Source organism: Lynx rufus, unplaced genomic scaffold (assembly GCF_022079265.1).
Source record: "Lynx rufus isolate CCGP_SWC_20201006 ecotype Redwood Valley unplaced genomic scaffold, mLynRuf1.p SCAF_10, whole genome shotgun sequence".
Classification (NCBI taxonomy): domain Eukaryota; kingdom Metazoa; phylum Chordata; class Mammalia; order Carnivora; family Felidae; genus Lynx; species Lynx rufus.
The window spans coordinates 72,905,589-72,925,281 of NW_025814824.1; the positions used below are offsets into that span (position 1 = coordinate 72,905,589).

The 19,693-nt window shown below is 36.7% G+C and overlaps 1 protein-coding gene across 2 annotated transcripts in view; it reads left to right on the forward strand.

Moving 5' to 3' along the window:
• KIAA1958 (KIAA1958 ortholog) overlaps positions 1-19,693 on the forward strand; it is an 80,629-nt gene that overhangs the window by 25,133 nt on the left and 35,803 nt on the right. The window contains exon 2 of one of the 2 annotated variants that reach the window (XM_047068021.1): positions 16,412-16,495. The exons of the other annotated variant lie outside the window; for it this stretch is intronic. Coding sequence (XP_046923977.1) covers positions 16,412-16,495 — 84 coding nt within the window. The remainder of the gene's footprint in view (positions 1-16,411; positions 16,496-19,693) is intronic. 2 annotated transcript variants of the gene reach the window in all.

Consider the following 19,693-nt stretch of genomic DNA (forward strand, 5'->3'; position numbering starts at 1 on the left):
ACACCTGCAATACTACAGCTCTTTTTGAGGTGAAGGAGCAATTGAGGAGAAATCTTAATTTTCTTAATGCAAGGAAGCAGAATTTTTAGAGAATTCTATGGTTTTACCCTTGTTTAGTGCTGTACTGAAGTCATAGTCACAGAATGTCTCTTCTTCAGTGAGACAGGAAGCTTGTCACATCACAGGATTCTAAGTGATGTGGAATGGAAGGTGTCCTAAGAGCTGTTTTAGATACAGATTTTAATTCTGATTGCTTACATATGTCTGTGACAGAATATGTTCACTTATACACAAATGCCTAACACTGGTGATATAACTTGGGAGAATTAAATATTAGCTACAAATTAAAGCATCAATAGAGGAGAAACTAGTGAAAGAAGATTTACTAGGTTGGAATACATTTCTTCTTCTTTTGTTTTGTTTTGTTTTCTTTTTTTTTTTTTTTTGTTACATTTATTCATTTTTGAGAGACAGAGACAAAGTGCAAGCAGGGCTGGGGCAGAGAGAGAGGGAGACACAGAATCTGAAGCAGGCTCCAGGTTCTGAGCTGTCATCACAGAGCCGAACACGGGGCTTGAACTCAAGAGCTATGAAATCATGACCTGAGCCAAAGTCGGACGCTTAGCTAATTGAGCCGCCCCGGCCCGGGTGGAACACATTTCTAAGCAGTGATGTTTTTAAAGAGTTGAACTAGATGATTTATGTACCCAATGCTGAGCTAAGTGGTTTGTTTTTCTCTTAGTCAAATAATTTTAATACAACTCTTAAGAGATAGGTACAGTTATTACACCCATTTTACAGTTGTCGAAACTGAAACTCAAGTTAAAAGACTTACTAACACGAGTTCACGTAGCTGGTTAGCAGTAGAGCTGGGACTCAAACCCAGCCATTCTTACGGGCAGTGCTGCAGCCATAAATGAGTTGCTACGCTGCCCATATCAAGTGCCTTGAAAGGGACCAAATAAGATTAGATTTGAAACATTATTTTTGGCAATTAGGGAAACAGTGTTGAATTTAATAATTTCACAAAAGTTACAAAAGACGAAGTTTGAATCCAGTGGATTTCAGAGGGAAATAATTCTTTAACTCCTTCATTATTTTGTCAAGTAATAATACTAGTTATCTATAATGATTTTTGGTAGTATTTTTCACAGAAGCAGAAATCATTTAAGCATTTATTATTTATTTAAGAAGCCACTGTTTTGCCAGGGAAATAAAAATTTTCAGATCAGAAAATCTGCTGTCTCAGCAGGGAGGCAAGTGCTGCAATTGAAGCCAGGCTTAGGCTGAGGTTCACTTGAAGGAAGATATTCTAGGCCTTTTAGGGGAAGATGGAGAGGAGGCGCTGTTTATCAAAGCATGGCCTGTTGGACCACACCTATACTAAATCATCTGAGAACTTGTTAAAAATGTAGACTCCTGCATGCTATGAGCCATTCATTTAATTCCTTGTTGGGAGGATTTGCAAGGTCAGTGCCTGGTCTCCTTTACGTGTACAATATCTTACTCCATCATCCAATGCACACATTTCCTTAGCCTGATTTAATTCGTAAAGAGAGAGACAACAGTGAATATGCATGAAAAAAGGTGGGGTTTTTTCCCCCTTCTTTCTTTCTTTTTTTGCCTGTACTTGCTTAATAAGTGCTGGTATTTTTGTAATGTATTTTATTTCTAAGTTTTTTTAAGGAGAAAATTTTCCAGAAGCTCTAGAGTCACATAACATACAACTGAGAGAAATGAACAGATGACCAATGTTTAAGTGATTTCTGCTTCAGTGAAAAATACTATCAAAATCATACCAAGCTGACTCATACTGTTATTCTAAATTATCAAGCTTTTGAATATGTATGTAAGAAATGTGTTTTACTCTCACTATTGGAAAAGATTAACTGAGCTTTAAAATAGTTTGTTGGTCAGATAGCTATAATAACATACAAGTCTGGCTTCAACTAGTGATGTTAACAATCCTACAAAATAGCCTGTGTTTGAAGGTTCTAGGAGCAAGCATAAAAATCAAAGGAGAAAGAAGACAGTAACTTTTAATACATTTTATGGTAGTTATTAGGTTATCTCAATTTATTTTCCACCTTTTTTTTTTTTAAACGCTTATTTATTTTTGAGACAGAGAGAGACAGAGCATGAACGGGGGAGGGGCAGAGAGAGAGGGAGACACAGAATCAGAAGCAGGCTCCAGGCTCTGAGCCATCAGCCCAGAGCCTGACGCGGGGCTCGAACTCACGGACCGTGAGATCGTGACCTGAGCTGAAGTCGGAGGCTTAACTGACTGAGCCACCCAGGCGCCCCAACCTTTTTTTTTTTTTTGAAGATTTTATTTTTAAGTAATCTCTACAACCAGTGTGGGGCTCAAACTCACACCCATGTGTTCCACTGGCTGAGCCAGCCAGGTGCCCCTTTTTTCCACTTTTATTTTATTTTATTTATATATATATATATATATGAAATTTATTGACAAATTGGTTTCCATACAACACCCAGTGCTCATCCCAAAAGGTGCCCTCCTCAATACCCATCACCCACCCTCCCCTCCCTCCCACCCCCCATCAACCCTCAGTTTGTTCTCAGTTTTTAACAGTCTCTTATGCTTTGGCTCTCTCCCACTCTAACCTCTTTTTTTTTTTTTTTTTTTATTTCCTTCCCCTCCCCCATGGGTTCCTGTTGAGTTTCTCAGGATCCACATAAGAGTGAAACCATATGGTATCTGTTGGTGGGAATGCAAATTGGTGCAGCCGCTCTGGAAAGCAGTGTGGAGGTTCCTCAGAAAATTAAAAATAGACCTACCCTATGACCCAGCAATAGCACTGCTAGGAATTTACCCAAGGGATACAGGAGTACTGATGCATAGGGGCACTTGTACCCCAATGTTCATAGCAGCACTCTCAACAATAGCCAAACTATGGAAAGAGCCTAAATGTCCATCAACTGATGAATGGATAAAGAAATTGTGGTTTATATACACAATGGAATACTACGTAGCAATGAGAAAAAATGAAATATGGCCTTTTGTAGCAACGTGGATGGGACTGGAGAGTGTAATGCTAAGTGAAATAAGCCACACAGAGAAAGACAGATACCATATGGTTCCACTTTTAAAGTAAATATAGCTCACTATTCCTTTTTTTATTTTTATGTTTTTAATGTTTATTTATTTTGAGAGAGAGAGAGAGAGAGAGAGAGAGAGAGCATGAGCAGAGGAAGGCAGAGAGAGAGGGAGACAAAGAATCCGAAGTAGGCTCCAGGCCCTGAGCTGTCAGCACAGAGCCCAATGCGAGGCTCAAACTCACGAACCATGAAATCATGACCTGAGCCAAAGTTGGCTGTTTAACCGACTGAGCCATCCAGGTACCCCACAGTATTCTTTTTTTAAATAAATTACAGGAGTTAGGAGCTATTGCTGTTTTCAAAAATGAAATATGAATGTTGGCAAATATGATTTTTGTAACCCTTTGACAAATAAAGTTGGCCTATTTCCTAATTACCAACTAGGGCACTTTTACATTTTAATACCAAGATTATTTTCCTTGAGCATATGAAAGAATTCTAAGAAAATTTAATTTCTTTCAAAGGAATACATATGTAGAAGTAAGTACCTAAAGCAAACATCATCATGTCAGTATAATCTCTTTTAAAGTGAGGGTCAGGACTAGGGGGAGGGAGTTATCTTGATTTTATGGACATGTTAATTCTCATATGGACTTCTGTTAAAGTATTATTTTTTTTCTTATCCTGATGGTAATATAAAGATATTGTCTTGTAGCAATTTGTGTGATAGGTCTTGTTTGTTTGTTTGTTTGTTTGTTTTTTAGTGAGCTCTATGCCCAAAGTGGGCTTGACCCTGAGACCCTGAGATCAAGAGTGAGATGCTTTACCGACTGAGCCAGCCAGTCCCTCCTTATGTGATAGGTCCTTTTATCCAAAGGGACTAGCCCTGGGAAAAGCTTCCAGTGTCCTTGTAATGAGCCATTTCATATTGTAGATGATCATACCACCTGCCTTGACCACAACAGACTCTCTGAAGAGGCTTAATGAAGGATAAGGTGACTATGAGATTCTGATTGTGAGCCCCCAAATTTAATTTTATACCATTGACTTTTGTTCTTAAATGCAGTCAGTAGTGTTGGTCTAAAGTAGATTGTATAATTACACATACTGTTATCTCAGTAACTTTCCTTTTAGCTTTGGTGTTAATTCAGTCAAAAAATGTTTATTGAATGCTACTACTTCTCAAGTGCTTTTCCAGATCCTGTGAGTAAAGTAGCAAAGTCCCAGCTCTTACAGAGCTCACAGCCCACTGGAGACAGACAGATGCTAAGCAAGGTATCAAGTAAATATGTGGTATGTCAGATGGTGACAGGTGTACAGAAGAAAATAAGAGCACAAGGGGAATAAAGAATGTCAGAAGTAGAGAAATGCGTTGTTGATTTATTTTTAAAAGGCAGTTTCTTCAAATGTTTGGCATTTGGAGGTTCTTTGCACTTAGCATATTGTTTCCTCTCCTGGTGTATATATTTATAATTACTATATAAAGCACTTCATGTGGCTCTCCCACTGTTTAAGCTTTATATTCCCCACTCTAACCCTTCTCCCACCTTCAGACCAGGATCAGTGTTTTACTGTCCTTATGATCAGAAGCCAGACTCCCTCTCATATCATTCCCTTTGCATATGCAGTTTCTTCCTGCAGTGCTCTACCCTCCTGTTCTTCCTGCAGTGCTCTACCAAATGGTACCCTTTCCCCCATGGAACAGAGCTACAACATATCTTAAGCTCTATTTGACTTCTCTTTTGTTTCTGAATTCCTATAGGACCGGGAGGCCATGCCATAAACACAGTGCCTAATCGCACTGTGCCCTGTATGGTCATTTTAATTAATTTTACGTGTGTTAGTCATCTCTTCTAGCTATGATATAATCTACATAACCATCAGGGACTTGCCTTTGACTCTACCACCTCAGGACTTCTTGAAATGCTAGGGAGGGGGGAGGGGGGTACTCACAAATGTAGATTTATATTAATCCCAACTGTAGTCTCATAAATATGAATCTACTTGCCAGATTTCTTTTTACTTTTTTATTTTTCAAACTTAAAAATACATTCTTATTTAATAAGCTTGTAGACTTATCATTCACTGGTTTATAAAAAGAATTTGAACATCATTTCTCTATCAAATGAAAAGATAAAATATTCAAATGAAAATAATAAGTTAAATATCAAGAAATGTTTCTTATTGCTTCAGATGTATCGCTTTAATAAAATCACAAAAAGAATGTGATAGCTAAGCTTCTTTTTTGTTAAATTGAATGCTACAGCAATAGAAGGAAATGGATCTGAATTTAAATTGAACATAAATCTCCTCAAATTAAATGAGAACACAAGATACTGCACTAATTATGTGTTTTTCCATGCCATCTCCTAACAAGGGAGGAAATAATTGGATTAATGGGGCATGAAGACTATGTAAATAAGTACAGAAAGGCTGTGTATATAAAAACTTTACTCAGGTTCTTTGTAGGAGTTCCTGTGCCACTGCTGAGGCTCTGTCTCGGGCCCCGTTCCAGGTCACAGATCTCTTGGAAGACAGTAACCTAAAACTTTTCCATCTCTTGGCTACATTTATAGAGGGCCCATTTCACTGTACTAGGTTTTATAGTACGGCTTCTCCTTTTGAAAAGCTTAGAGTGAGTTTAAGTGATAAGTGTTAGATGGCTGTTGTGTATGGTACAGGCAAGAAGTAAGGGAACACATTCATTCAAAGAACGAAGGTCACCCATACCTTCTACCTGAAGAGTTTATTCACTCTCCCTACTTAAAACCAAAGCCTACTTAAAAACAAAAACTACTTGCATACTAGTGACAGCAAAGATCCCTAATACAGTAGCCCAGCAGGGTACAGTATGGGTAGAAGGGAACTTATATAAATTAAAGGTATGGAGGAAAAGCAGACATTTTAAAAATGCATTTCTGAAAGCCACCCATGTCCAGAAGTTCTCCCTTTCCTACCATCCTCCAGTCAAAGCTTGAAACATTCAGTCATTAGAAATATATGTGTAGGGGGCTCCTGGGTGTCTCAGCCGTTAAGCATCTGACTTCCGCTCAGGTCATGATCTCATGGTTCATGAGCTCAAGACCCACATCGGATGAGCTCAAGCCCCACTTCTGAGTGAGCACAAGCCCCGCTTCTCTCTCTCTCCCTGTCCCTCGCTCACTTGTGCCCTGTCTCTCTCTCAAAAAGATAAAAGAAAAGAAAAATATATGTGTAGGATACGTAGGTTTAAAATTCTTTTGGGCACCTGGCTGGCTCAGTCAATGGAGCATGTGACTCTTAATCTTGGGGTTGTGAGTTCGAGCCCCATGATGCGTGTGGAGATTACTTAAAAATAAGATCTTTAAAATAAATTTAAAAATTTTGATAGTTCTTATATTTATTCATTCAGTCTTCATACTTTGGGTAGCTCTGGAGTGCTGGAACATATGCTGGGTATTCAGGATTCAGAGATGATAAATACATGAAAAATAATGTAATTAATGGGGCATAAAGACTATATAAATAAGTATAGAAAAACCATTGCTTAAAAATTTTACTAAGACTCGGGTGCCTTGCTGACTCAGTCAGTGGAGCATGCAACACTTGACCTTGGGTTTGTAGGTTCGAACCCCACGTTGGGTGTAGAGATTACTTAAAATCTTTAAAGAAAAAAAATTTTTTTTCTGTGCTAAGCATTCCTTTCTCCTCAAGGAGGTCACAGCCTAACAGAGAGATGTGAGTAAGATGGAATAAAATAATAGGGCAGGATAATGGAAGCATAATCCATTTGTCACCTGGTGTCTCTTGGTCCTTTAAGATCTCAGTAAGATTAGCTCAAATCTCTGTCCCACAGTTTTTACAAACTCTTAATACCTTTCTTTCTTTTTGAGGGGTAGAGTGAGGGGGAAAGGTGAGGTGATGGTTGACTTGGATATTCCTCTTGTTTTTTCTGGCTCTGACCTTCCACAGAGGTAGTTTAGGCATCATTTCACTGTCTGGGAGTGTTTTGCACCAGGTCATTCAAATGTGAACTCAGCCCTAGTTATACAAGGTAGAGTTCTTTGCATGAGAAGAGATAGGTCTGCAAACCTATAGATAGTTTTGTATCATAAGAGGGCAGTGCAAACCTGACCATGTAGTTTTCTGACCAACTAGTTTTCTTAAGACAGAATACAAAGTCATTAATAAGACCTACAAGGCCTGGTGTGATCTGACCCCCATGGGCTTTCAGACCTCTCCTAGTATCACTCTCCCTTTTTATTGCTCCAGGCACACTGAGAGTCTTTCAGTTTCTCAAACTTAATTTCCATTGCAGGAACTTCTCAAGTGCTGTTCCCTCTGCTCTTCCTCCTTCTATAGTTTATGTAACTGGCTTCTCATTTTTAGGTCTCAACTAAAAAGTCTTCTTAGAGAGTCCTTCCTGGAACATCCATCCTTAAGTTGGTCATTTATTCTTTCTCACAATACTGTTATTTTTCTTCATAGTATTTGTGTTGGTTTGTCTAAGGTTACCTTATTTGTGTTATTATCTGTTTTCACTCACTCTGTGGTAAATTCCACAAAAGTAGGGACTGTTACCATTATACTCATCCCTGTAGAATGAGCCTACTTAATTCCTAACATGTTTCAGTCACTCATTAAGTGTGCTTGAATGAGTGAGGTGGTTCAGCAGGGATTGATGGATTAGCTGTAGAAGAAAGGGAGAGCAGTGTCAAGGCTGGTGCTCAGATTTCAAGCTTGGGCAAATGGTAAGTGAGTGGTGGAGGCACTGATTAGATAGAAGAGCAGGTTTGTGGGAACAGAGCCAAAGCTACGTTTTAGGTCTGGGCACATATAATGATTCGTGGCTTTTAGGTACATTAGGTTCATGGGAGTCGTAGGGAACATGATTCTGATGCCTACTCATTCACTGTCTGCAAAACTGTATCTCTAATTGTTAAATACCTGATCTGCTTAGAAAACAATAATTTGTACTTCTATGTTTTTGGCTGCTACCTTGTCTTCATTCCGTTTTCTAGGCCTTTGGGGTTTTTAAATTTTTAAATAATGATTTTTAAAGTTTGCTATTTAATCACAACTTCCTATATATAATAAGACCATTTTGCTCATCTCAATGCATGCTTTTTTTTTCCATCAGTAACAATGACTCATTCAGCTTGCCTGCTGAATGATATGAACACTTATGAAAATTGGAAGTGATCTTTACAGAATCTTCGTTTGTGTTGAAAACAATTTTGTTTATCATTAGTATTAGATAAAAAATAGAACTATTTAGAATCCAAGTTCTATTTTTTACCACACACATTCAAACAAAATTTAATAAAATTTGGCTACTGAGTTTTTGATGAATGACAAAATCTTCAGGAATGTAACTCTTCTTCACGGAGTAGATTTCATGTGATGAGAATGCATTCAGTGAACATTTATGGGATCCCTGTTAAGTGCTAGGCACCAGGTTAGGGACTAAAAGTTGCAGCAATCTCATTCATATGTAAAGAACTGGATCTGAATTCCAGCTTCTTTTTAAAATAACTTCAAAATAAGAAACAGAAACAAACATTCTCTTAAATTAAACTATAAGTCTTCTGCTAGAACCACAGTATACAAAGAAAGACTGCCAGATGCAGTGATCAGTTGGGGATTTGAACATGACACCACGAGACACGTGACTGTAGATCTCAGATGGAGGTGTGAGAACTGTTTTCCACCTAGGATGATACATGCTGAGCAGTAAAATTAACAGTCACTTTTGAAGAACTGGCATGGGGGTGTTTGGGTTGGTCTTGAGAGCTTCCCTGGGCCCTGTTTGACACCAGAGAATAGCAGAGGAGGCAGGACTGAGTCAAGAAACACAAATACACTTGCCATCTTTGTGGGAGGTGGTCTGCCAGTGTGATAAGGCAGTGGAGATATACTTGAATTTGTGGCTTGAAAGGGCACACTGTGTACCAGAAAAAAGATGGGTGTACAATGATCAGCACTGAGATATAGCCTAGTAACCTTACCGCCCTTCACAGATAAAGAAATCATTTAGATATTATTTGGGCAGACCCCTGCCCAAAAAAGCAATCAAGAGACCTATAAGGGAGAAAGACTATGCTGACCATTGACTTTTCTATGCTAGCAATGAATTCTACACAATACTTGAGCAATGCTGCTATTGTCCAGGGTGTGTGGGAGGGCAGGGAGTATGAGTGGAGAGTCTTGTACCTAGTCAAACTGTTGTTCATGTTGTTCAGTTATAAAGACAATAAAAGCTTAAAGACATACTAAAAAATTCAAGACCTCAGGAAAATATTGTTTTCATAAATACTTTCTGATTAAGCTGTTAGAGGACAAACTTTAACTAACTGAAGGAGACTGGCAAAACACTGGTGGTAAGCATTGATTCTGTATATTTAATTGCAAAATTGAGAACAAAATGTAGAAATTATTATTAAAAACAATTGTATCAATTATTTTATAAATACTTATAGTAAGTATCATAAGCCACAACAATGTAGAAGTGTATAATTTTTCAAAAGTTGGGAGGGCACAGGAGAGAGAATGTGGGAAATAGTATAAACGAAGATTCAAAAGATATTACTTAAAGCTACCAATTCAGGTAGTAGGGTATTCAGATTGAAGGTATAAAGGTAACACTAGAAGAACTAAACTAAACGGTAGAATAAAAGCTAACAATTATAAGGACCAAGAAAAATAATAAAATTGAAAATGATTAGTTGGAGGAAGAAATGTAAGTATATGGCATATTAATTTTGACATTGCTTGTAGTGGGGTATCAATATATGTTGTATAAAAATAGAGGATTTGTGATATGCAGAGTTATCAAAATAATGATAACCACTAGAAAAATTAACAAGAGAACATAAACTGGAAGAGGTTTTCTTTACTCCTAAAAGGAGATGACTGGAATAGACGGTCACTTTTCCACCTCTGGCTGTTGTTATCCTGCTTGTGGATGAAGCCAACACAAGGAAGACGGTTCAGCCAAGAAAAAGAGGAGCTGAGCAAGAGCCCTGATACAATAGTCAAAACAGATCCTGGCATATATTATGATCACAAGAACTAAGATTAAATGAAACAAATAGAAATGAGAAAATTAAGAGAGTAGATCCTAAAAGTTCTCACCATGAGGAGAAATTTCTTTTCTTTTTATTGTATCCATATGAGGTGATGGATTTTAACTAAACCTATTGTGATAATCATTTCACAATATATGTAATTCAAAACATTATGCTGTAATGTATAAACTTACACAGTGATATATGTCAATTATTTCTCAATAAAACTGGGAAAAAGTCTATACATTAATGTGTAGTATGCAAAATAAATACAATTAATATTAAAACAAAGAAATGAGATAAACTCAGTGTTGACTCTAAAAGTGGATCACAAACCAAAACCCAACGATATCTTATGCAGGTGTTATTGTCATCAAAGAATATATGCATTTCTAAAAATCATTTTGCAAATGGCACACTAAAAAATGACAGAGCTTGGGGCACCTGGGTGGCTCAGTGGGTTGAGCATCTGACTTCGGCTCTGGTCATGATCTCACAGTTTGTGGGTTCAACCTCCACTTCGGGCTCTGTGTTGTTGACAGCTCAGCTTCGGATTCTGTGTCTCCCGCTCTCTCTGTTCTTCCCCCACTCATGCTCTGCCTATCTCTCCTTCAAAAATAAATAAACATAAAAAAAATTTTTTTTAAATGACCACTTTTGGGAGAGACTATTCAAAGCCTATGCAACTTTGTAATCAAGTCACTAACCAACCAAACTAATTCTAATAAAAATACTTCAATAGTTTAAAAGACATGATAGACTTCTAATAAATAGTGATGTCCTACAACAAATACAGGAATTTGCTGCAAAAAAAAAAAAAGTTTTAAAGGTCCAGTTATGTGAATAATGAGCCACTGTCACCGCTATTATTAACAGTAGGATGACCATCTAGAAAAATACCAAGTTGGCGCCTACTTTTTACACCAAAATAAATTCAGGCAATTAAATATTTAAAGAGTAAAAATGAAATTTTAATGAAATAAAATGAAAATGGAAAATGAAATAAAAATGTTTTAGAAGAAAACATAAGAGAACTGTTTTATGGCTTCATAGTGGGGAAAACATCTCTAAGTATACCACAAAATATAAAAAACATTTAACAGAGGTAAGTTCAATACCATAAGTGTGTAATAGTCACAAATACAAAGGTGAACTAAAAAAAAGTATATATTTATCCACATACACATCATTATATGTAACACAAAGAGCTAAATATAATAATGATAACGTTAAGTAAATAATATAATAAATATTAAGACTAAATATAAAAAAAGACTGAATATAAATGAAAAGTCCTAAATGTATCTGTAGCTCCTATAAGTCAGTATAAAAAAAGAAAATGGGCAGAGGCCAAAAAAAATCCACAGAAAGAAAATGAAAAAATATAAGGGCTAATAAGTATTTGAAAGAAATATTCAATCTTCTTTATCATAAAAGAAATGCAAAATAAAACCTTAATATATTTTACCAATTAAATAAGCAAAGATTAAGAAGTTTGATAATACATTATATCTAGGAAGGTGTGATTAAACCATCATTCTTATACCTTATGGAAGTATAAATTGATACAACATATATACATATAGGGCAATAGCAATATAGCATTTCCACTTTGGAAATTAATTCTGTGTATATACTCACTCATATATGGGGAATGTCATGTATACAAGGATACCCATTGTAGCATTGTTTGTAATAGCAAAAGGATAGAAATAATTCAAATGTCCATCAATAGAGAATTAGGAGATTAGATAAATGTATTATGGTGTATCCATAGAAGAACTTTACAGCTATTAGATTGGGGCAAATATGTATGCAGTGGTATGGAGCTATCTTTAATACACCATAATGGTAAAAAGCAGAGTGTAGAATAGGATGTAGAGTATATTCCACCCCCCTACTTGAAAGACAAAAAATAAGTGTTTGTGCATAGAAAAAATCTCAAAAATTATACCCAATTGATTGGTAATACTGGTTGCCATGCAGAGGGAAACAAGGAGATGGGATGGAAGGGTGACTTACTTTCACTCTATACCCATATGTAACTTTTAGGTACTGTACCTACTGTATTGCCTGGTCAAAATTTATTAATTTACTAAAATCAAATGAATCATGGTCCATATTGAAAAAAATTAATCTTAATTTTTATCTAGAACGTACAGGTGGCTGTTTAGTGGATGGCAGATCGAAATGTGAAAAATAAAACTAAAGTCCTCGGAAGAAATAGATCTTCCATTACTTTGGAATAAGCACGATTTTTTTAAATAAGATGCAAAAAGCATGTACCATAAAAGAAAAAATTGATAACTGGGCTATATTAGGATTCGAAATCTTACTCATTAAAAACACCATTAGGAAAGTGAAAAGGCAAGCCACAGATTGGGAAGAAGATATTTGCGTTATGTGTATCTGATAAAGACTCAAAATTTGTTAAAACCTCTTGCAAACAGTAAGAAAAGGGCAGACAAAAGGGCAACAGAAAAATGACTTGAACAGGCATTCCACAAAGAGAATATTCAAATGACCAATAAACCTATAAAGAGGTGTTCGACTTTATTAGTCATCAGGGAAATGAAAATTAAGACTACAGTGCAGTACCACCCACACCCAGCAGAATGGCTTAAATAAAGACAGACTACTTAGTTGTTGCTGAAGATACGGAGCAACCTGAACTCTCACATACTCAAGTTTGTGAAAGTAAATTGGTACAACCACTCTGGAAAATTGTCTGTCAGTATCTATTAAAGCTGAACCTATGATTTCCTTTGGCCCAGTAATTCCACTTCTAAGTAAACACCTGACATGATCATTTCATACAATGTTCATAAAAATTTCATTGGAAATAGCCCCAAACTGAAAACTACCCAAATGCCTGATAGAGTGGAAACAAAAATTGTGATATAGTCACACAATGGAATGTGTGTAATGTACCCACAGCAATGAGGGTAAATTATCTACAACTACAAAACAATATGGATGAAACTCACAACGCTGAACAAAAGAAGCCAGATACAAAAGAGTTCATCCTCTTAAGATTCCATTCATATTAGTTACAATAATAGACCAGACAGTTGTATTCTGTTTCATCAGAATAGCTGTTATTTTTGATGAGAGGGAGTAACTGGAAGAAGGGGACATGAGAAAGACCTCTGGGATGCTGGTGGTGTTCTTTTTCTTGATCCGGATACTGGATTCAATTTGTGAAAATTAATTGCATGCACTTAATGACTAGTATACTTTATTGTATGTATGTTATAACTAATAAAAAGTTTTTAAAAAGAATTGGATCAGAAGTTTTTCTAAAACTAGAGATAAAAGCAAGATAAATGTAACAGTTTTATATTTTATTATCAATCTTTTCTGGTCTTTTTTGATTGTATAATTAGCTGAAAAACTATTACTTGACTTTAAGGCCATTTACTTCCCCCTATTAGTGCAAAATGAATAAGGGTTTCTCTACTCTTCCCCCTCCTTTTGTGGTGCATTTCAGGCTATTAAGAAAGGAGTTTTTAGTTTCTTTTTTTTTTTTTTTTTTCCTGTAGATGTGTAATGGCTCTCAACTAAAGATTGAGGCCAAGTAGAAAGAGGAGGAAGGCTTACTTTAACTCTTTTACTCACATACCCCTCAAAAGAACTTTGAAAAAACTATCCATTTAAATGGACACCCAAAGGTTTTCAACAGTTTATTTTTATAAAAAAGAGGGGGAAAATGTTGAATATTTTATGAAATGAAGATGAGGATTGACTGTAACTACAAATAATATTTCATGTGTATGAAATAGTTATTGAGCATCTTATGAACAAAAGCATGCTGAATCTGAAAGAACTGAATAGAGTTTTAAGCTTCTATCTTGAACATCCTGGTAGTCCTGCAGAATAGTCCATTGCCAGTGAAAAGAACCAACCTTACTAACCTATAACCCCTTCAGAAGTCCTAAATTCACCCCAGTTCAGGCCCAAATACCCTCTTTCCGATGGCAAATTTCACCTATATAAGAATATGTATAAGAACAAAGGACAAGACATGCTATGGGTTTAATCATCAATGTATAAGTTTTGTTTGCCTCCTCAAAGTCTTTTGCACCCCAGAATATGTACCATATGAGATTGGGGATGGCAACATTTGCAAACTCAGTCTTCATCTCAGACAAGTAAGTTTTATAAAACATTCTGTGTGAAACTTGAGAAACTAGAAATTTTTTCCCTAAAGTTGTCCATGACTGTTTATTTCTTAGAAAGTCTCTGAGGTTTGAAGACCACTGTGATGGATATTTAAACAATTAGCCAGAATGAACAGCTGTGCTGGCCCCTTTGGCTTTACATGTAAACAGCCAGGGAAGCCAGCCAGCATGGTAAAAGGTTACATGCAAAGTGTGCCTTCCATCTTTTTGAGGGAAAGATACACATCTTTATTGGTGATATATAAACAGTTTTAACTGCAAGAAAATAGCATAATCAAAAGTCAAGTCTAACGAAGTATAAAATACACTTTTGTATATTGAATTTTAGAAATATGATTCTTCAAAAACATGCCTATAAAAATATCTAATTAGGTAGTCTGGTGAATTTTAGTTCATTTTGTTTTATAAAGTTATGAGGATTTTGGTAATTACACATTAGAATGTCATTTTAAAATAACATACTTATTCATAAATGTGTATAGTAATACAAAAAGTGTATTTTCTGAATAAAATTCAGTTTATTAGAATTCTTATTATTGTATGTGGTTATTTACAAAGACTTCCAATGAGCAACCTTACAAACTAAAATTTTCCTAAATAAGATAAACAGGATAAACAAAATATTTTACCTTTATACTGTAAAATCAGAAATTACATTTTTATGTTGTTTTAAACTAAGCTTGATGCTTGCCTCTCAACAATCAATAGGATAGCCAAGTTTTCTATTGTGTGGTTTCATTTTTAGAATTTCTCTTTTTGAGTTACACCCATGTCTGACAGTGATTTTTGACAAAACATTTTTATTGTTACTATTGAGTCCAAATTTAAATTACATACTACTGAAAGGAAACCATTTAGATGATATCACTGAACTTAATAAAAAAAATTGAGTGAAAAATAGAATAGGGTTTCCATCATAACACATAAACACTAGAACTTTGTTTCTCAAGGGAGTTTCTCTCAAACCTCCTCCTGGGCATGGATTCCTGCCAGCTGGGAATCTGCTATTGATCAAGCATCCTGAGCAATCCTGAAGCACACTCAAGTGTGAGAACTGGTACTCTAGAGCAACATCACTTAACCGTGGATGATCCATAATGAGAAGAAGCAATTCTAGTTCTTGGTGGAAGAGTATAAATAATAAATAAAATGATTTGTCCAAGAGATACATCCCTTTCCTTACATCTGGATTGTAGTAACCTAATTCAAAATTCGTTATCCTGTTTGTTACACTTCAGAAGTTTTATCCTCGTTACTTTTGTATTTATTAAAAAAATTTTTTTTAATGTTTGTTTTTGAGAGGAAGAGAACAAACACGAGCAGGGGAAGGGCAGAGAGAGAGAGGGAGACACCGAATCTGAAGCAGGCTCCAGGCTCTGAGTCATTAGCACAGAGCCCCGATGCAGGATTCAAACCCATGAGCCGTGAGATCATGACCTGAGCCAAAGTCAGACACTTAACCAACTGAATCACTCAGGCGCCCCTATCCTCATTACTTTACAAAATACCGAATATGTTACCACTTCTTACAAATAGCCCTGCAATTACACACAGAATATTTATAAATTGTGTTAACCTAAATTGCCATAAAGTGTTGCATTAACTACTGCAAATCATCTGTTTGGTAACTTTTAAATATAGATCTCTAGTGATGTGCTAAATAACAAATTTGAATATTTAGTTAATTCAATAAAATGGAACCAGTACAACCTCTGGTTTCACAAATGAAGTGATTCAAAATGAGTGTGTCAGCTTTAATGGGACCCTTGCACACTGCAGTAGGATGAATAGCACATTTTTTTCCCTTGCATTCTTCCTATAACAAAGGCTGTTTCTAAACTCACTCCTCCCACAAACTTTCATGCACAAAGCTTATGTGCCAGTGACACAAGAAGCTCATTTTGATTGTAATGGGCCATACCCTTGTCTAGTACATCATTTGTGAAACTGAAGTTGGCTATTATAATGCAGCAGGTATGTAAATAACATTTGTAAGTGATCTCTATAAAATGGATTCCTTCTTTCCCTTTTCATTATAAGAGGAAACTTTATTTCAGAGTAGAAAGTGCATTGTCTGAACTCATCAACACCCTCTCTATCCCTCCCCTCCCCAATTTGTTGCAGACCAGGATGAAAGAGCAGCTGAGCTCAGCAGGGAGCAGAATGAGAAAACCATCCGGAGCACGCAGACTGCGCTCCGCAATTTCCGCGAGTTCCTCATCTCCAAGTATCCTTCTGAAACAAGAGAGATTTATGTCATCCCTTGCAAGGAGTTGGATGCCTACCTGGCCTCTTTCTTTGTGGATGCCAGGCAGAAGGATGGGTCCGAGTATGAACCCAACAGCTTGGCCAATTACCAGTGTGGACTTGAACGGTACCTAAAAGAACACAGGTATGGCTACAGTATTACAAGGGATAAGGAATTCAAGCGTTCCCAAGAGGCCCTGAAACAGAAGCAGATTGAACTCCGCTGCAAAGGAAAAGGAAATAAGCCACACAAGTCCATGAAGCTCACCTTTGCTGATGAGCTCATTCTGCGGAAAAGAGGACTGCTGAGCCGCTATAATCCTGAGGGGCTTCTCAACCTTGTGTGGCTCAACAACACAAAAGCTTTTGGGCACTGCACAGGATTCCATGGATCTACCTTGAAGTGGGGTGATATCCGGCTCCGGGTAACAGAAACGGGGCTGGAGTACTTAGAGTGGATGGGTCAAGACACTGGTGACCTGAATGCCAAAACCAAGAGAGGGGGGACGGACTCTCGTGTGTATGCCACCCAGCATGCCCCACAGACCTGCCCCGTACAGGACTATAAAGAGTATGCCCAGCGGCGACCTCCTGCCATGCGCTACGAGGATGCTCCTTTCTACCTGTCCATCAAGCCAGTGGTGAACTTGGCAGCTCTGCATTGGTATAACTGCCAAGCCCTCGGCAAGAACAAGCTGGCCAAGATGGTGAAGACCATGTGTGAGAAGGGCAACATCCCCGGCAGGAAGACCAATTTCAGCGTGTATCAGAGCTGCAGCACCTTGTCTGAGGCCCAGAGCAACCAGCTGGTGCTTATCTGTAACAATCTGAGCCAGCAGGCCGCACAGTCAGTGGCCGGGCACTCCAACAGTGGCAATTTCATCGTCTCTGCCTCTTATGACTCTTCCTCAGACACTGCTTGACCAGGTGTCCTGAGCAAGACCCCAGCTTGGTTACTGTGTCCAGAGAAACTGTGGTTATACACTGCTTCTCGTTTCCTTTCCTCGGCCCTCAGTGTTAACTTTATAAAAATATAAATATATAATATATTTTTCTTTTTACAAATAAGCCAATGGAGATAGTTTAGTATTGCTAACATAGTATTTATAGGCTTAACACAAATGTACTTGTGGGTGATTAAATGTAATTACTGTTATAGCCGTTACAAAACCATAGTGGTTCTCAGGCAATACAAAGTAGAGAAGGAATTCCGTTTTTTAAAAAACTGTCAGAAAAGTAACTGAAAGTCGTCCTAGACACGTGTGTCCTCAACGCCTGCTTTTCCTTCCCACCCCACCTCTCATTTTGAGTCTAGTTAATAAATGGCTTTATTTTTTTAAGTTTTAAAATTTTATATTAATCAGGAGGAAACAATACTAGCTCTGCTGCTTACACAGAATTATATTCAGTCAGATCCAGAATATGAGAGTGTTGACATAAGCTCTACAAATTATTTACATATTTTTTTTAGCTGAATTAGAATTTTAGCTCCTGTGCCTCTTTTTTGTAATGTCTGAAAATCTAGATGTTTAGGTAACATCTTTTCTTTTGAGGGCAATAAAGGTGCCATTCTTTTTGAAAGATATATAATTTTTAAATAATATGCAAAGTCCAATATTGTGGCAAAAAAGACTGTTAACAGCTCTTTACTGTTGTGCTTGAACCTGGATAGATTTTTTTTGTTCCCTAAGAAATCAGTTTAAATGAAGTGTGATTTTCAGATTTACAAAACTACCAAAGCTTTCAAAATGTTCCCAAGCATTAGACTGTATATCAAACATAAAGAGAAGGTAGAGAATGGGAGAGTCTTATTAAAAATCTGGAAGCGCTAGTCAGGACAACAAAAGAGGACTACTCTTCAAAGCCCAAACCCCCTGAATTATTTATTTATAAGCATTAAACTTCAGTCTCTTTTCCCTAGGAGATTACTTAACTCTGTAGTTGAGATCAAAAGAATATTGACACTCATTTTGGGTAACAACATTTTGTTATTGGATTTAGCTGAATTCAAAGCATTCTTGAAAATGTGCAGTTTCTAGTAAATATAAATTTATCTGTGATACCCTGCAATTATAATAATAATAATTTTGGTTAAACAACTCTTTGTGGTGGTTTTCCCAAGGTCTTTATTTTCAAGTCTTAAAGCCTGTGGTGTATTTTTAGTTAAGATCCTTCAATAACAACATAAATTTAGACATTAGGGCGACAATGAAGTTGAGCTTGGTTCCTGTCCTGTATAATCATTAACACATAGAAAATCTGAATCTTAATTGCTTTGTTGGATTCTGTTGGGAAGTATTTGTTCTTTAAGGCAACCTCTTAATTCACATTAGCTAGAAGGGTAGGTGGTATTTTATGTGTTAACTTATTGTACAACGAGTTCAGGTTTCATTTTTATATGCCTTCCTAAATCATCACAAAAGCTGAGGTTTCCCTTGGCTTGGTAGCTTTTTTCAACACCAAGTCATAAACACATAAAGACTCATTCCTCTATATGGTGACCTTTCCTTTGGTTCACGAGTAGAAAGTCTTCTGTGGACTTTTTGTGGTGGAATCAACTTCATTTCGTGACTTTTCCTCCATAGAGAGGCATCCAGAAATAAGAAAGGGTGGAAGATATCTTGCTTTATTATTTTTTTGTTGTATTAATGATGGCAGCCACCATTTTTTAACTAGTGTGTATGCCAGCTCTGTGTCAAGTGACTTACATGCATCATTTATATAATAGTTACTAACTGTGTGAAAATTAGAAAATTTAGGTAAGCATAAAGAGCACAAACACTCATAAATCTGCTGGCCCAAATAACCACTGTTAATATTTTAGTAAATATTTCTTTAGATATTTCAATACATACATATTTATTTCTGTACACATCTTTCATCCTTTCAATCCTTGAAAAGCTTAGTTATCTTCATTTTATGTTGAGATCAAGACAAATCAGTTATTGTTAAGGAAATAGTACTGTCTTCTGACTTGAGTTTTTTCTGTTTATCTTCCTTAGTTCCAACTCAGAGTCAGTTTCCAGTGATTTGAGCCAGAAATGGGGACACAGTGTTTTCCCATCTCTCAAGGCTATCTGATTAGAAGGAATGCTGAGTGACCTTTCATGATGGCACACTGTGTCCCCTGGTGCCCCCTCTTCTGTTCATTTTGAGTCA